The sequence below is a fragment of the Pundamilia nyererei genome, unplaced genomic scaffold (assembly GCF_000239375.1).
Source record: "Pundamilia nyererei isolate P.nyererei 1_Seehausen unplaced genomic scaffold, PunNye1.0 scaffold00015, whole genome shotgun sequence".
Lineage (NCBI taxonomy): Eukaryota > Metazoa > Chordata > Actinopteri > Cichliformes > Cichlidae > Pundamilia > Pundamilia nyererei.
In genome coordinates this window covers 2,186,947-2,200,965 of record NW_005187416.1, presented here as the reverse complement: position 1 = coordinate 2,200,965, position 14,019 = coordinate 2,186,947, and the positions used below count along the sequence as shown (strand labels likewise).

At 41.2% G+C, this 14,019-nt stretch overlaps 1 protein-coding gene across 2 annotated transcripts in view; it reads right to left on the bottom strand.

Moving 5' to 3' along the window:
* rabep1 (rabaptin, RAB GTPase binding effector protein 1) overlaps positions 1-14,019 on the bottom strand; it is a 41,348-nt gene that overhangs the window by 16,657 nt on the left and 10,672 nt on the right. For both annotated transcript variants that reach the window (XM_005725397.1, XM_005725398.1), the window contains exons 5-11: positions 12,580-12,699; positions 10,834-10,969; positions 8,186-8,364; positions 6,921-7,031; positions 4,943-5,404; positions 3,998-4,102; positions 3,771-3,887 (exon numbers count right to left, since the gene is read on the bottom strand). In XM_005725397.1, coding sequence (XP_005725454.1) covers positions 3,771-3,887; positions 3,998-4,102; positions 4,943-5,404; positions 6,921-7,031; positions 8,186-8,364; positions 10,834-10,969; positions 12,580-12,699 — 1,230 coding nt within the window. The remainder of the gene's footprint in view (positions 1-3,770; positions 3,888-3,997; positions 4,103-4,942; positions 5,405-6,920; positions 7,032-8,185; positions 8,365-10,833; positions 10,970-12,579; positions 12,700-14,019) is intronic.

Sequence of the window (14,019 nt, the reverse complement as noted above, 5' to 3'; positions counted from 1 at the left end):
ACACACTTTATTTTTATTTTTTTTAAGTTGGTGGTCAATGTGACACGTTCTGCAACAAGAAAATAATGAGGTTCATGTAGGGGCAACACAGAAGCAACATGCCGCTCTCAGGTACGCTGCAGGATGGCTGCACAAATGCAATCAGATCTCAAAGAACAAAGAAAAAAAAGTATATTTCTCCATTACTTTCTGCAAGAGAACTGCCTTTCCTACAAACTGCATTTTTTTAGAAGTAAACCCAATAAAACACCTTCATACTGAAGGCAGACAGTGCATTTTCATGACTCTCTGAAAAGTGCATATGAGTGTGCAGAGAGCATGACTGCACAGTTTGTTGAACTGATTTGCTGGAGGCCTGAGCTGCACCCTGGGGTGTGCAGAGCAGCAGCGTTAGATAAGAAAGAATCCATTATCACACATCATCTGTGGACAAGTTAGCAACAACAGTGTGTTCGAGGATATTAACAATGAAGGGCGATCACATCCGCTCCACTCGACACTTAAAAGCTTCCCTTTTCTCATTTGGGCAGAGACAGTTAAGTAATGAAGCAGATTCTGGGAAAGCTTTTCTACATTACCGCTCTCATGTTTTCTTAAAGTGCGAGAATATTTGTCTGAACCAGTGACATCTAGTGATGTGTAAACGTTTTGGACATACTGGATGTTGCATTTCTACAGAGCCTAACTGGTAACACGGGTGGAAAATCTCAGTGTAGAAATTAGTTCAGTCAACGTGTTTGTGAGGCCACAATATGCAGAATATCTGCAGGGCTGTTATTACTCATTAAGCAGGGATGAAAGTTGGAAAACGTGCCGTTCACAGTGACGCTGCAGTTTTAAGTAAACAAAGGAAATGCACTCGATATAACAAGTGTTAAGCCATATCTATCACTTATTTAATTCAAATGTGTGCGAACGCCTCTTTAGATGCATGCAGACATAGTTCGATGCAGAGGCTACCCAATCATGTGATCAGTGATGATTCTCAGGCAGAATAGGGAAAAGGATGAGTTGCTGCTTTAACTGGAGGAGTTTAAGTATCCCCCAGGGTGTTGAGGGAGGGATGGAGCAGGTAAGCAGCAGACTGATGGGTGTAGCATTGATGAAGATGTGTTGTGGTGAAGAGAAAGCAGAATAAAGGCGAAGATGTCAGTTGATTCAGTTACACCTGTAGCCACAAGCAATGGATACTGAAGGAATCAGATAGTGGATAAGATTCCTCTTACAGGTGGCTGGGCTCTCGCTTACTGAGAGGGGCAAAAAAAAGGCCAGTAACCACTGGGTAATTAATATATAATGCAACAGCACAAGCATAAACGCCGGTTACAATGTCGGCCGCTTACGTTGGTTACATCGTAAGCTCTACAAAGACAACCCAGAGTTTGTTTAATATACAGCACCATGAGGCGACTATTCGCAGAAAAATTTAGTCAATCACTGACCGACTGAGGTGTTCCTCAGGGCTCAATAGATTCATACCAAAAATTTCCCCTATAATTGTAATGTCTGTTAAATTACCCAAGAAAATTATACAGAGAGCAATAAGTGTTAAGAGATGTAACTGCCAGCTCTGCAAACTACCTGTAAACCACCACCTCAGTGTTGTAAAATCAAAGATGCAGTTGTGGTTCTTCTCGTCACCGCACTCACAGGATTGAATAAAGAGGCTAAAAGCTTCAGGCTCACAACTGCTGGCCATGCTGCTGTTGCCCTGGTAACAGATGAGAGAGCTGATGGGACTGGGCATATAGATGTACAGATGTATAAGATTTATTTGGTCAACGGGGCGTCTACAGGTATACAGAAGTTAAATTTAGGACTTTTTTGGATCTTGTACATGAACAGACAAACACGTATGAAACTGACTTTCTGTGGATCTGTGAATGAATATTAATCAACTACAGCGACAGCAACAGTGAGTATGGGTGCCCTGGATTGAGCAGGTGCACGGTGTTAAACTGTTAAAAACTGTGTTTCACCGTTTCATTGCCGGTTATTTCTCCTCCCGCTGTGGCAAGTCATCTAAACATCAAAGCAGTGCTGAGGCAAAGCTGCACACAGATGGTGCCCATTTTATCACACAAGATGCCAGCACCCTCACATGTATCAACACACTACTGTTCGGAAGTACTAAACTTCCTTTCCACTGAGCCAATGCACTACACCGAGGAAGACGGCCTTAATAATTACACAGTAACCACATTTTTGGTGGTGACACTAAATAATTTGAATAACTAGCTTCACCAAAGGCCACCATTTGCCTTGTTCACAGTAGACCTTTCGTCTTTCTTATAATAATCACCTAAATCAGCATCACTAGTTTTTAATTACTTCGGCGAGTTCCTGTTTCCAAAAGTTGCTTTCTGAAGATATTATTAACTTATATTAATACGTATTTATTTAGTAGATCCATAATTTTAATTTAAGAATTTGCTTTACTTTTTATACATTTTCTTTCTCCCACTATTCTGAGTGGTAGCCTGTAACCTCTGAGTAGAGCCCTTTGCTCTCACATTGCAGGTTTACTCGTGGTTCAAATGGTGTTTACCTTATAATACAAAGTGTCTAAAAGTGACTGCTGTTGTGATTTGATCCTACTGAATACTTCCCGAGTTGCTCCGGAGGAGATATCGGGGAAAAGCCAAGAGGAGATAAGAAGATAAACTGTTCCAGCCATTGTTAGCTGAGAAAATGGGTCCTTTTACAGTAAGACGGATGGAGAGCTAACACTGTCAGCGTGTCTGATGTGTTTCATGGAGATGTTGCTAAACTCACACTTCCTGGACAAGCATGTGACTGTACCTGGCTTCAGGGCTTTTTTCGGGTGGACAGCGATGTTAATTTGAGCGATGAAGCAGACATCATCTGTGGCTATGGTGAAAGCCTGTGGATAATGAGTGGATCTGACAACCCTCTGCACCACTTACTGGATGTGCAGCAGAGCACACAACGCTCTCTTCTCTTTCCCCTCACCCCTCTAGATGGCTACCCTTCATTGAGCGTGCGTCGTGTCATCTTTGAAGTCTCAAAAAGACAAAAAACACAAAACAAACAGCAGCTACGTGTACGCTGAGTGCTGACTGGCTGAAAAGTTGGCTTGAACAGGAAAGAGATTAAAAGTGTTGCTCACCACAAAGAGGAAGAAGTGTGGAAAAATGCTACCAATAAGCTCAGACAGACTGTGCAGTGGGAAGTTTTTGCTAGAAAGAAATTTTTAATCTATTATAACTTAATCTAAAGTTATGTTTTTGGCACTGCCTCCAGCTGACCTCACACAGCCACCGCATGTCGACGTGTGTTTACAAAGCTCGGCACAGCACCAGTGCCATGCTGGGACAACTAAACTGAAGAACTTGCTTGAGCTGTTTTAGATTTTTCTTGAGTATGGCAGCTGGGATAGCCTCCAAGACGATGGCTGGATGGAAATCCAATTAAAGTAACGCGTACGTGAGCGGTTAAGGCATGAATATTTTATTATGTTTATTTGCATATGTGGTAAATGTGGAAACTGGACAAATCTCTGCTCCGATGGCTTTGTCTCTGAGAAATAATCCGCCAGACCTCACACCAAATTTAACCAACGAATGAACAAACATAGCTAAAAGCAACTCAAATAAATCCCATTAGACTCCAAACGAATGATTTTTCTACAGTAATTATTCTAATGTCATCAACTCTGACTTGAGTATGACACACTGGAATAAAAAGTGGGGGTTTAAAGTCTTTAAATCCACACGGACATCAGAACCAAGAGAACACGTGGTCCTGACCTTAGCAGCGGTTTCCTCGTTTCCTGCTTTGACTGAATCTTCCAAATTCTGCTTCTCAGTCATCGTCCTCTCCAGCTGATCGTTGGCCTGACGTAGCATCACCTGCAGCTTCTTTACCTGTAGGACAGTAAGAATTGAGAACCCCTCTGATGAACATTACAAGTCAAACCTTAAATATCTGCTTGATGTGATTAAAAAGCAATGGCATGAAAAAGAAAAACCCGAACCTGATCTCTCGTCTCAGCCTCCTGTCCTTGGATGGCCTGAAGCTGCTTCTCATAGTTTGAGCACATGTCGCACCTTCGTCCGAGCTTCCTGCCAGCATTTTTCAACTGGCGACAGATAAACAAGAAACCCATGTGATAAAAAACTACTTAATACTCAATAACGATGCTCAGCTCTAGGATGTAACAAATTAAGACTTTGTTATGACTGAAAACATGAAAAAATGAGTCTTGCAGATTTCGCAGAGGGAAAGCGCTAAGAGAAGGAGGCTGATCTCCTGATATCTGTCAGGATGCTTCAGTCGGAAGCTGTTTTCAGCTACTCCCTTATTCACGAGGGGTCGCTTCACGGCTGGTAGCTTTCATGTATGACTTGGCAGATTTTTACACCACATGGCCTTCAATGCCCAAAGGGATCTGCCAGGGATCTTTCACTCGTTAGGCGGCTGTGTAAACGACTGCACTATTGAGCCACAACAGACTAAGAAACTTAATTAAGACCATTAAAAATATATCAAGCAGGTGACATGGCCACACTACTCATCTGATATTTGCTGTTCTTGTTTTATTACTACATTTAGTCAGCCATGTTCACTGTGTTTAGCGTTTATTTTATTTCTTTATCACCATCATTTTACTTTAAGCCTCTTTAAGCTTTCCCAACTTTGGGGAAAAATTTGAAGAAAAAGGAGGAAAATGTGTTTTCTGTTCTAAATGCTGGTAAATAAAAATGAGAAACACTCAAAATTGCACTACAACGTGCATATGCTGCTCTAATGTCAAGGTACAAAGAAGAACTAGTCAGGAAGTAAAGATCCTAAAGCAAAGTAAAAACCTTTTGCGCTGTAAAAATGTTACGTCCAGTCATAACCATTAAACCCTTTGAACCACCTTTGACCCCTGCAGTGCTCAGACCATTAAAGCTGTTGTAAAGCCTTGGTGAAGCACCTCTTGCTGTAGCAGGTTCCACTCGCTGTCACTGACGAGCCGGTAGCCGGCAGGCGGTAAGTAAGCGGTGTCTGGGGCGTGAGAGATGCTGGACAGCAGCGACGCCGTCTCCTCCTGCTCCGGGGTCATGGCTTTGATCGCCTTCTCCTGGTCTTTAGTCAGCAGGAAGTGACTTGTCGGCAGCTTGATTGAGCTGATTGAAGCAGTCTCTCCAAAACTACTGTCTGTCACCCCGCTGTCGGCCCCAACCAAGGGCCCAAAGTCCGACTCGTCCAAGTGGCCTGCTGATTTGGCCTTGTGGTTCTGGCCGCCAAGACCCTGCTGGATGGACAGCGAGGAACCGAGGCTGTCTGTGGACTGAACTCGCCGCAAGTTGTCCTTGTAAGGGTCCATGGGGCTGCCCGTCACCACATCAGTGTCTAAGGAGTGCATAGAGCCGTGGGCGCTGTGGTTCACATGGGGCTGGAGGAAAAAGCGGAAAAAGGCATCCTCAGGAAAAAATCGTTCATAGTATCAGATTTATTTAATAAGTGGGATGAAGCTGGGCAGACAATATTTTTTAATTCACCTTTTAAATATACAATTTACAGTAACACGCCAGTGGTTAATGCGTTAGTCTCCCGAGTCTCTCACAGCGTGGGCCTCTCAGTGCCCACATCCGCACCCAAAGACCTTTCCACGTGGTGGCTGCTGGCTAGCAAAAACAACATGATCCCCGACTGCCTCCACCTCTTTTGAGCCACATTTATTTATTCATTTTCATTTGAATAATAACTCAAGTTCAAGGAAATCCCCTGTAAAAATGTTGCCATTTTTAAAGTTCATTGTTACATGTGCCCAAGTCTGCCACATATTCAGCATCTGGTCATTTTCTATCATTGTTATTAACCTGCTTTCCTTCTCTGGTTCGTTCTTAATGAGAGTTGGCATTGGACGATCACTCGCGTGCATATAAAGCTATAATCATTTTTCTTCTGTAGCTTTGCTGCTTATTAATTATTCACTTTTTAAGGGGGTGAGTGTTTGGTTTTACTGGTTTAGTTTCCCAGTGCAAGATGAAGTGAGAAACCTGATGATCAGAGGTGTGATCTTCCTCTTTTGTTTGTTTTTGCCAGCATTTCCTGTTCCAAAATTTGTGTTCGGCTTTACAAGTTAAAAATAAACCAAAAAAAAATTAAGTTCCTTGAACAGCAGCAATGTGGCATTTCACATGCTGAGCAGTTTGGGAAGTAAATAAATAATCATGTTGGAAAAACATGAGACTATTGACAACATCATGATTTTTAAAGTCTGATTTTTGAGCGGCCTTACAACACGGACCGGTCAACTGGCACTTTATCCACCGACAGCTCCAACAATATAAAGATGGCTCAGATGCTGATTTTTATCACGATTCTGTCCTGATTCTGCTGCAAAGTTAATACCGTTTTCTTCAAGATCAGCCAGGCTGCAATGTGTAAAACGTTACTAACGCGAAGACAAGTTTCCCGACAATCTGACAGGTCTTTGGAAAACGAGCTCAAGCTGCTCAAACTTTAAACAGTGATCATAAATTTCTGACGTCCAACAGATTCTCTCCAAAAGCAGATCAACTATATATCACAACTCTCGAAAACTGCAAAACAAAATCCAAATTCAAACTTATTCCAGTGTCTGCACAGCTGATGTAGGCCGAAGGCATAAAACCATGACATCGTTACAACAAGACTTACAGCATGTCTCAGTAAACATGTTTTTCAGAAACGGGGATGACTGAAATCGTGCAATCAGATCAAATATTTACACTGAGATTAAACTGAATCATAAATGTATATTTCTCAGAAGATATTGTTGCCATTTTTCCCCAATTTAGGAACGATAGAGACACAACACATAACCTGGTACTTGAATGTGAAGATGGCTCAAAGCGAATATATTACAGACTGATCCAATTACAGACTGCTCAGTGGGGACGTATCAGATTACTCTCTGCTCTTACCTCCTCGACGCTGAGGCCGAGGAATAAGTCCTCCAAAGGCTCGGTGTTGTCTCCTCCGTTGTCCTCCTGCAGGTCCTTCACTTGACTCAGGCGCTCCTTTTCGTCATCCTCCTTGGATGGAGAGACAAAATGTTTGGTCACGTTTTGTTTTGCATCGATTAAATTCCCACTCAGTGGACATTTAAATAGATACTCCTTTAAAATCTTAGATTCTACCTTAATAAATAAAATAATACTGAGTTTTACTGACATCATCATCACATTTTATTGTTATAAGGATATATTTGTTTCCTTAGCACAGTCCTAAATCCTATAGTGTGCTACACATGACCACCACAGCCCAGTACGCAGCTAGTCTTTTATGTGGTGCCAAAAGCAGCTCAGTTTTACCAAAGTGTGGACTCTACTACCTCTTTTTCAACAACACGGTGCCCGTCATGGCGCACAACCACTTCTGCTTTTGTGTGTCATGGTGGACAGAATCTGAGACATGATGGTGAATTTGTTCCTACGGCAACTCGCAACAGTGTTGGCTCAGCAGCTTTGCGGCGTCGTGCCCGCGTAACGTTTTTGTCACCAAAGCCATTTTTCTAGTTGAAACACATGCAACTGGTTCTAGATCTATCGGGACTATTCCTGCTTTAGTGACAAAGGGCACAGAGTGAGGTGAGACATTTAACAGACGCTTGATTTTAAACGTGGAAGCTGCAAGTCGGAGCCAGCTCCTGACCAAAAGCATCCTCAAAACCTTACATCAGCATCCACCCAAACTGCCCTAAACTATTAAAGATGGACTGTTATGATCACTCCCAGTTCCATGTTTTAATTACTGGAGTAGCTTTGCATGATGTAGTACTGGTATTTGGTGCAGACGCTCAGTTTATCTTCTCTCTGAAACAAACTGCCTGAAACTGAGTGTTTAGAGCAATCTGAGCCTCATTATTTGAAAAGTTGGCCATGCTTAACATCAGCATGCAGATTTATAAATGTATATATTTAACAGAAAATAAGGAAACACATAAAAGACCTTCTTTAAAAGGTTGTGATTTGGGCTTTTTTCAGTCCTCTGAGCTACAGTTTGTGAACACTCTTGTTCTTGGAAACTTTTTCTGGCCTGTTTGGCCTTTCCCCACTTCCACAGGAGATAAACCCAATAATTCTATTAACTCTAACCACTGCAAAGACGATTATGCTTCCCAAGTGGAAAGCCAAGCCTCTTTAAACTATCTGCAGAGCTGACACTGTTGTTAGGTTATGTTATGTACCTGGTCTTTCTTCTTCATCTCCTCCACCTGGCGGAGCTGTTCTGATGACAGCACGCTCTCGATCCTCTGCATGTCCCTCATAAGGAGGCGGTGAGACTCCAGGAATTGGTCGTTAGCTCGCTGCCATGTGTGCTTCAGCTGGTTGTGCTGCTGCCGCTCCAACTCCAGCTTGTGACAGACTGAGGTCAAAAACAGCAGAGAGAAAGGCGAAAGACAAAGTTGGAGCTGCAGACTAAACATGAACACACACACACACGTCCTCCATGGAGTCTGCAGCTATACAGAAGTCATATACAAAACATTTAAAACCCTTTTACTGGCATTTTAAATCAAATTTAAGACCAAATTTGCAATGGAAATGCAAACTGGCATCAGTTCAAAATGAACACAATGGTAAAAGGAGCTTGTGAACGTTTATTAATGTGAAAAGCAAACAAAGGAACACCTTTAAGCTACAACACAGTTTGCTCTGCAAGCGTTTCCAAGCACCAGCTTTAACCAGAGAGTAATCATAACTCTCAAGCAACAACAACAACGAGCAGCCTGGCTAGAAAACCTTTCTGCTTCATCATGTTCAGGGTTTCCATCGTTGTACTGCAAGCACTAAATCAGGGTTGTCTAACAAGCAGTCCAGGGGCCAGAACCGGCCTATAAGAGGATCAGAGTTGGCCTTCCAGCTGGATGGCCTTGCTAAGTGTGAAAGTTGCAGTGAAGTTATGAATAAGATAAATTATTGGAGTCATCCAAAAACTCCGCATGGGAAGGTTTTCCACTTTTCCACTCCATCTCTCAGTTGTAATGTGCACATACTTAGAGCAGAGTCACTGAATGTGGAAAAGCTGAAATATATTACTGCGGTTTATTTTTCCAGGGACATCTCAGGCTATTTATCATTTTTTTATAAAGTGGATGACTCATAAACATTTTGAATATTGTTCTTTACGGTGAAAGGAGGAAAAATTAAGAGTGTTTTTGTCACCTCTGTCATCAACATGACTGCTCGCTGAACATGAGCACTGGGGAAGTTTGTATTTTTTTAGACATAGCATAACAACTCATATTCACTTGCCACTTCATTAGGTACACCTGTTCAACTGTTTGTTAATGAAAATATCCAATCAGCCAATCACACTGTAGTAATTAAATGCATGTAGGCATGCGGACATGGTCAAGATGATCAGCTGAAGTTGAAGCTGAGCATCAGAATAAGGAAGGAAGCTGGCTTAAGTGACTCTGAACCAGATGGGCTGCTATGAGTACTTGAGAAACTGCTGATCTGCTAGGATTTTTCCCACACGACCATCTTTAGTTTGAAAGAAAATTGTGCAGAAAACAGAGAATATCCAGTGAGTGGTAGTCCTCGGGGCAAAAATATGGGGAAAAAACAAAAAACAGATTGCTTCAAGTTGGTAGGAAGGCAACAGTAACTCAAATAACCACTCGTTACAACCAAGGTATGCAGAAATGCATCTCTGAATGCACAATAAATCTGGAGCCTTGAAGCAGATGATCTACAGCAGCAGAAGATGCCACTGCGTGCCTCTCTGAGGAACCTGGGGTTAAAATTTACATGCCTCACCTAAATTGGACCCAGAAGATGGGAGAATGTTGGCTGGTCTGTTGAGATTCGATTTCTGCTGCGACATTTTGATGTTTGGGTCAGGATTTGTAGGAAACAACATGAGGCATGGATGCATCCTGTATTAACAGTTGAGGTTGTTAGTGGTGTAATGGTGTGGGGGATATTTTCTGAGCATCGTTTAAACACCATTGCTGACCATGTTTATCCCTTTTTGACCATACTGTACCCATTACACGTGCTAATGCAGTGAACGTAAAGTAAGTAATTCGCTGTACTCAAATGAGCTTCACAGTCACCAGCTCTCAATCCAACAGAGCATCTTTGGGATGTGGTGGAATGAGAAATTACCATCTTGGATATGCAGCAGCTTTGTGATGCTATCATGTCGATATGGACTGAAATCTCTCAGGAGTGTTTCCAACACTGTGTTGCTCTCTGCCACCAAGCATTAAGGCAGTTCTGAGGACAAAAGGGCGTCCAACCCAAAAATAACGATGTTCCTAATGAAGTGTCCAGTGAGTGTAGGTTATTAGGCTACAGCTACTGTTTTACATATATAAAAACACATTGACAGAGACAGTCGAACTATTATTTTAACCAGGTAAAGTTCATGAATTTCTTTAACGCAACCTTTAAGTTGTCCAGCTGATATGTCCAGACTCGCGCGCTCACTAATTACAGCAGACTAAATCATTCAGCGCTGTTTTTGAGAGAGGTTAATCGTGATTCGGTGCTTTGCTGCTGGAGTTTAGCTCGTTTCCAGAAAAGCACGTTTGTCTTAACGATGCAGTCGCGACTAAAGCGGCACTGCGTGCAGAAAAATAGGCATGAAAAAAAAGAAGAAGAAAAAAAAAACACATTTCCAAAGTTAATCTAAAATAATTAACTATTTTTGAAAGCCTTTTATTAGTAAAGTGTTTTCAGAACATTTTACTGACTGGGGGCCACCCTGCCTTTAGCAATACAAGGACCTCTGAGATAAGCTGTTGTGTGACTGCTGGCATGATATGACTTCACAAAGCATCTAATTTTTTTAATTCGTCAAGCAATTTCCACAAGAAATTACCGTCATGAAGCTCCTTCCGTAGTTTCTCCGCATCCTCCTGCAAGACGGACTTCTGCGTGTTCAGCACAGCGACATACATCTCCAGGTCCGTACGACACGACTTCTCAGCCTCCAGAACGTGATTGAGCTCCTTGACCTGTGAAAGACAACGAGAAAAATAATTTATACGATTGAGAGCACATAAAAAAAATCCTGGAATATAAACAGGAGCTGAGAGTCTAATAATCTAAGGTTACAACAATTTTAGCTGAACACCAGAAATCAGCTAAAAAGTCCATTTTGTCAAAACAAATTCAAATCTACAAACTGAAGCTACTGTTGTCAGCGGACATATCCAGCAGATATGGAGCTTCATTTCTTCAACTGGGTGAGAAACATGTTGGTTTTTCAGCATTCTCACCCCCCTTTCAAACACTTTCGAAAGCTATAGGGATTTTTCTTTTTTCTTTATTTGTCCTGAATCAGTAACTTCTGTTCCCTGAATTTCTGTGACAGATGTGAGAAGAGTAAAGCTAGGATGAGCCACAGAGACACAACAGCTGCATCAACGGGAGATAACACAGGCTCAAATAAACTGGAATTACATCGTCCGACCATAAGAAGCTGAAATACTCCATAGACTCAGTGGAAACTGCAGAGCCAGTGATAAGTAAGAGTACAGCAGTCATACAGCAACCACAGCCAACCCTGTGTATGAAAATTTCAACTGGCAGTTGCTGGGGGTTTTTCCACACCTTTGACTGCTGAGTACTTATTACAGGTGCTGTACAATTTCATTTCTCTTTTTGCTACTGTATACTAAATAAAAATCTCACTTTTTACGTGAGTGCAAATTAGGGACCCTCCAAGGTAAAAACGAAAGAAAACACCAATCAAAATCAATAAGTCTGAAAACACTGAGAAAAGACGAGGTCAAACACTGCCCACATAAAAATGAGCCATTAAGACAATTAATCAAAAGCGTCACTAATCAAACAGTGTTTTAAATGTCGCTGAAATTTGTGATGCCATGTATACGATAGCACACACGCACACAGTCCATGACTGTTTTTTATATAAAAATAATAATAGTTTGGCCAAGGGTAGTCAACATTAGCAGTGCTAGCAGCAGCAGTAGCCGTCCTTCCTTGTATATTAGCGTCCACACATCTGTGCTTTACAGATGATGCAGGTTATGCATCCCTCCGGTCGAGCAGTTACAGCTGACATACACCCACTCAGGACCTACATCACTTTACTGCAGCACCGCCCTGATTTGCACAGCTGTCTTTCACGCCTCAGGTTTAAAGTATGAATGATTCTTTTAACCACAGAGTATTTCTATTGCCGACTAGTGAGAACAAAAACGCTCAATCGATTAATCAACTGGCCAGTATTGAAAACAGTGAGGAACACTCTCAATACTGAATACTGAAGATAAACTGGTTTAAAAAGCAAGCTGTGCTTATGACATAATGAGCCATTTCAAATTAAATTCACTTACAGAGTGCTTAATAAGATGTCCAGCTAAGCACATGCAGAGTTTACTTAAAGCAACAATTATCCGTTATCTTACCAAACCAAAGTCTGTGCTTTTTCCCCCCCTAAAAGTTATTTAGAAATTATTTCACAGCTTAAAAATAAACAGTTATTAATGTCTTTATTACAATTTTTGTGATTCTCCCCTTTATGGGGGACTGAAACCTATTTAAATAAAAACAAAAAACAAAAACAAAACGCAAAAGCATCAATTTCTTGCTGACTAACCTTCGAGGCCTCCAACTCCTTCACCTTCTCCTCGGCTGTGGCCAGTTTGGCCTTCAGGGCTGCGATCTCGTGTTCCATAGGCATCACTACTGAACGCAGCTTCTCTGCATCCTCCTGGGCCTTCAAAATAATTTGCATAAGATAATTATAAATGTGCACACATGGAAACATCTGGAAACATTATTTCCTTTAAACAGCAGATCATTAGTTAGATCTGTACATGTAGATGATAAAAGAAGAACCAGAGATGGAGTGTTGAGAGGCTGGATGATTATTTTTTTTAGTTTTTGTTGTTATTTTGATACATTTTTGTTCAATTTGGTAAATCATGAACCTGTTTCCTAAGACTGTACAAATCCACAGTAGTTTCACAGACACTTAACACACACACAAATACACAAAACAATATAGAAAAAATAGCCAATCAACAGGAAATACAAAGTACAACACCTAAATTCGTGAACTTCAATGCAAATAAAGCCTAAAACATCAGCTTATTTGTATCACGCTAAAGAACACAGTAATATTTTAGGAAAACATACCTGCCTCCAGGTCATTTAAAATTAGCTTTAATTTGTTCCAATAAATCAGCTCCTTGAGTTTTAGCTATTTTCAGCTCTTCAGCTTTTAGACATTTAAGGGCTCAAAGCAAATGTGTCCATAATCTGATTAATAATCTGATCCAACCAGATGATCAACAATTCAAAGATTTGCATGTTCCTGCAGCTATGTGCTCCTCAGATGATCACGACTCCCAAGTTGGGATGTTATTCCTCTGAAGTCACAAAGATTTGTTGATTAATTTGGACATTACAAATATGATAACATATGTTAAAAAAAAGATTTGAAAAACATTCATTTGCACTGTTAACCAAAACCTTGTTACAATAAATGAAGAATTATTACCAACTCTTCACCTCAATGACTGAACTCACATCACTGGGAGATATTTATCAGATTTCACAGCTTCCTCTGCAGCTACAAATGGCTTAATAAAACTTTTAAATCACAACAGCAGCACAGATCTTGATTACAGAGCTCTTCTTAAAAATGTTTCCCTGTCTTAATTAAGATGTCTCTTAGAACGTGGGTGAGGGAGAGGGCCAGCAGTCCTCATTCCATTTTTACTCAGCATGGGCAGATCTTTAAGACAGCCAGTCAAAATTGCAGCATGTGAAAATAATGCTAACGTTTGGATGAACTTTTCTTCCTGGCAATGAAACACAGTTAAAAATGCATCTGACAACAAATGACACACAGTCCCAGCCATGAGCAGTGTGAAACTTGAAAGCTCTGATATGAATTTTGGAACTGGCCTGCAAGACTCAGTATTGCTTAAGACACAGGAAGGAGTCCAGCTGGCCGAAGCATCTGGGACATTGCGTTCTGTTCTCTGGTATCCATCTTGTATTTTTTATTTTTTATTTTATTTATTTATTT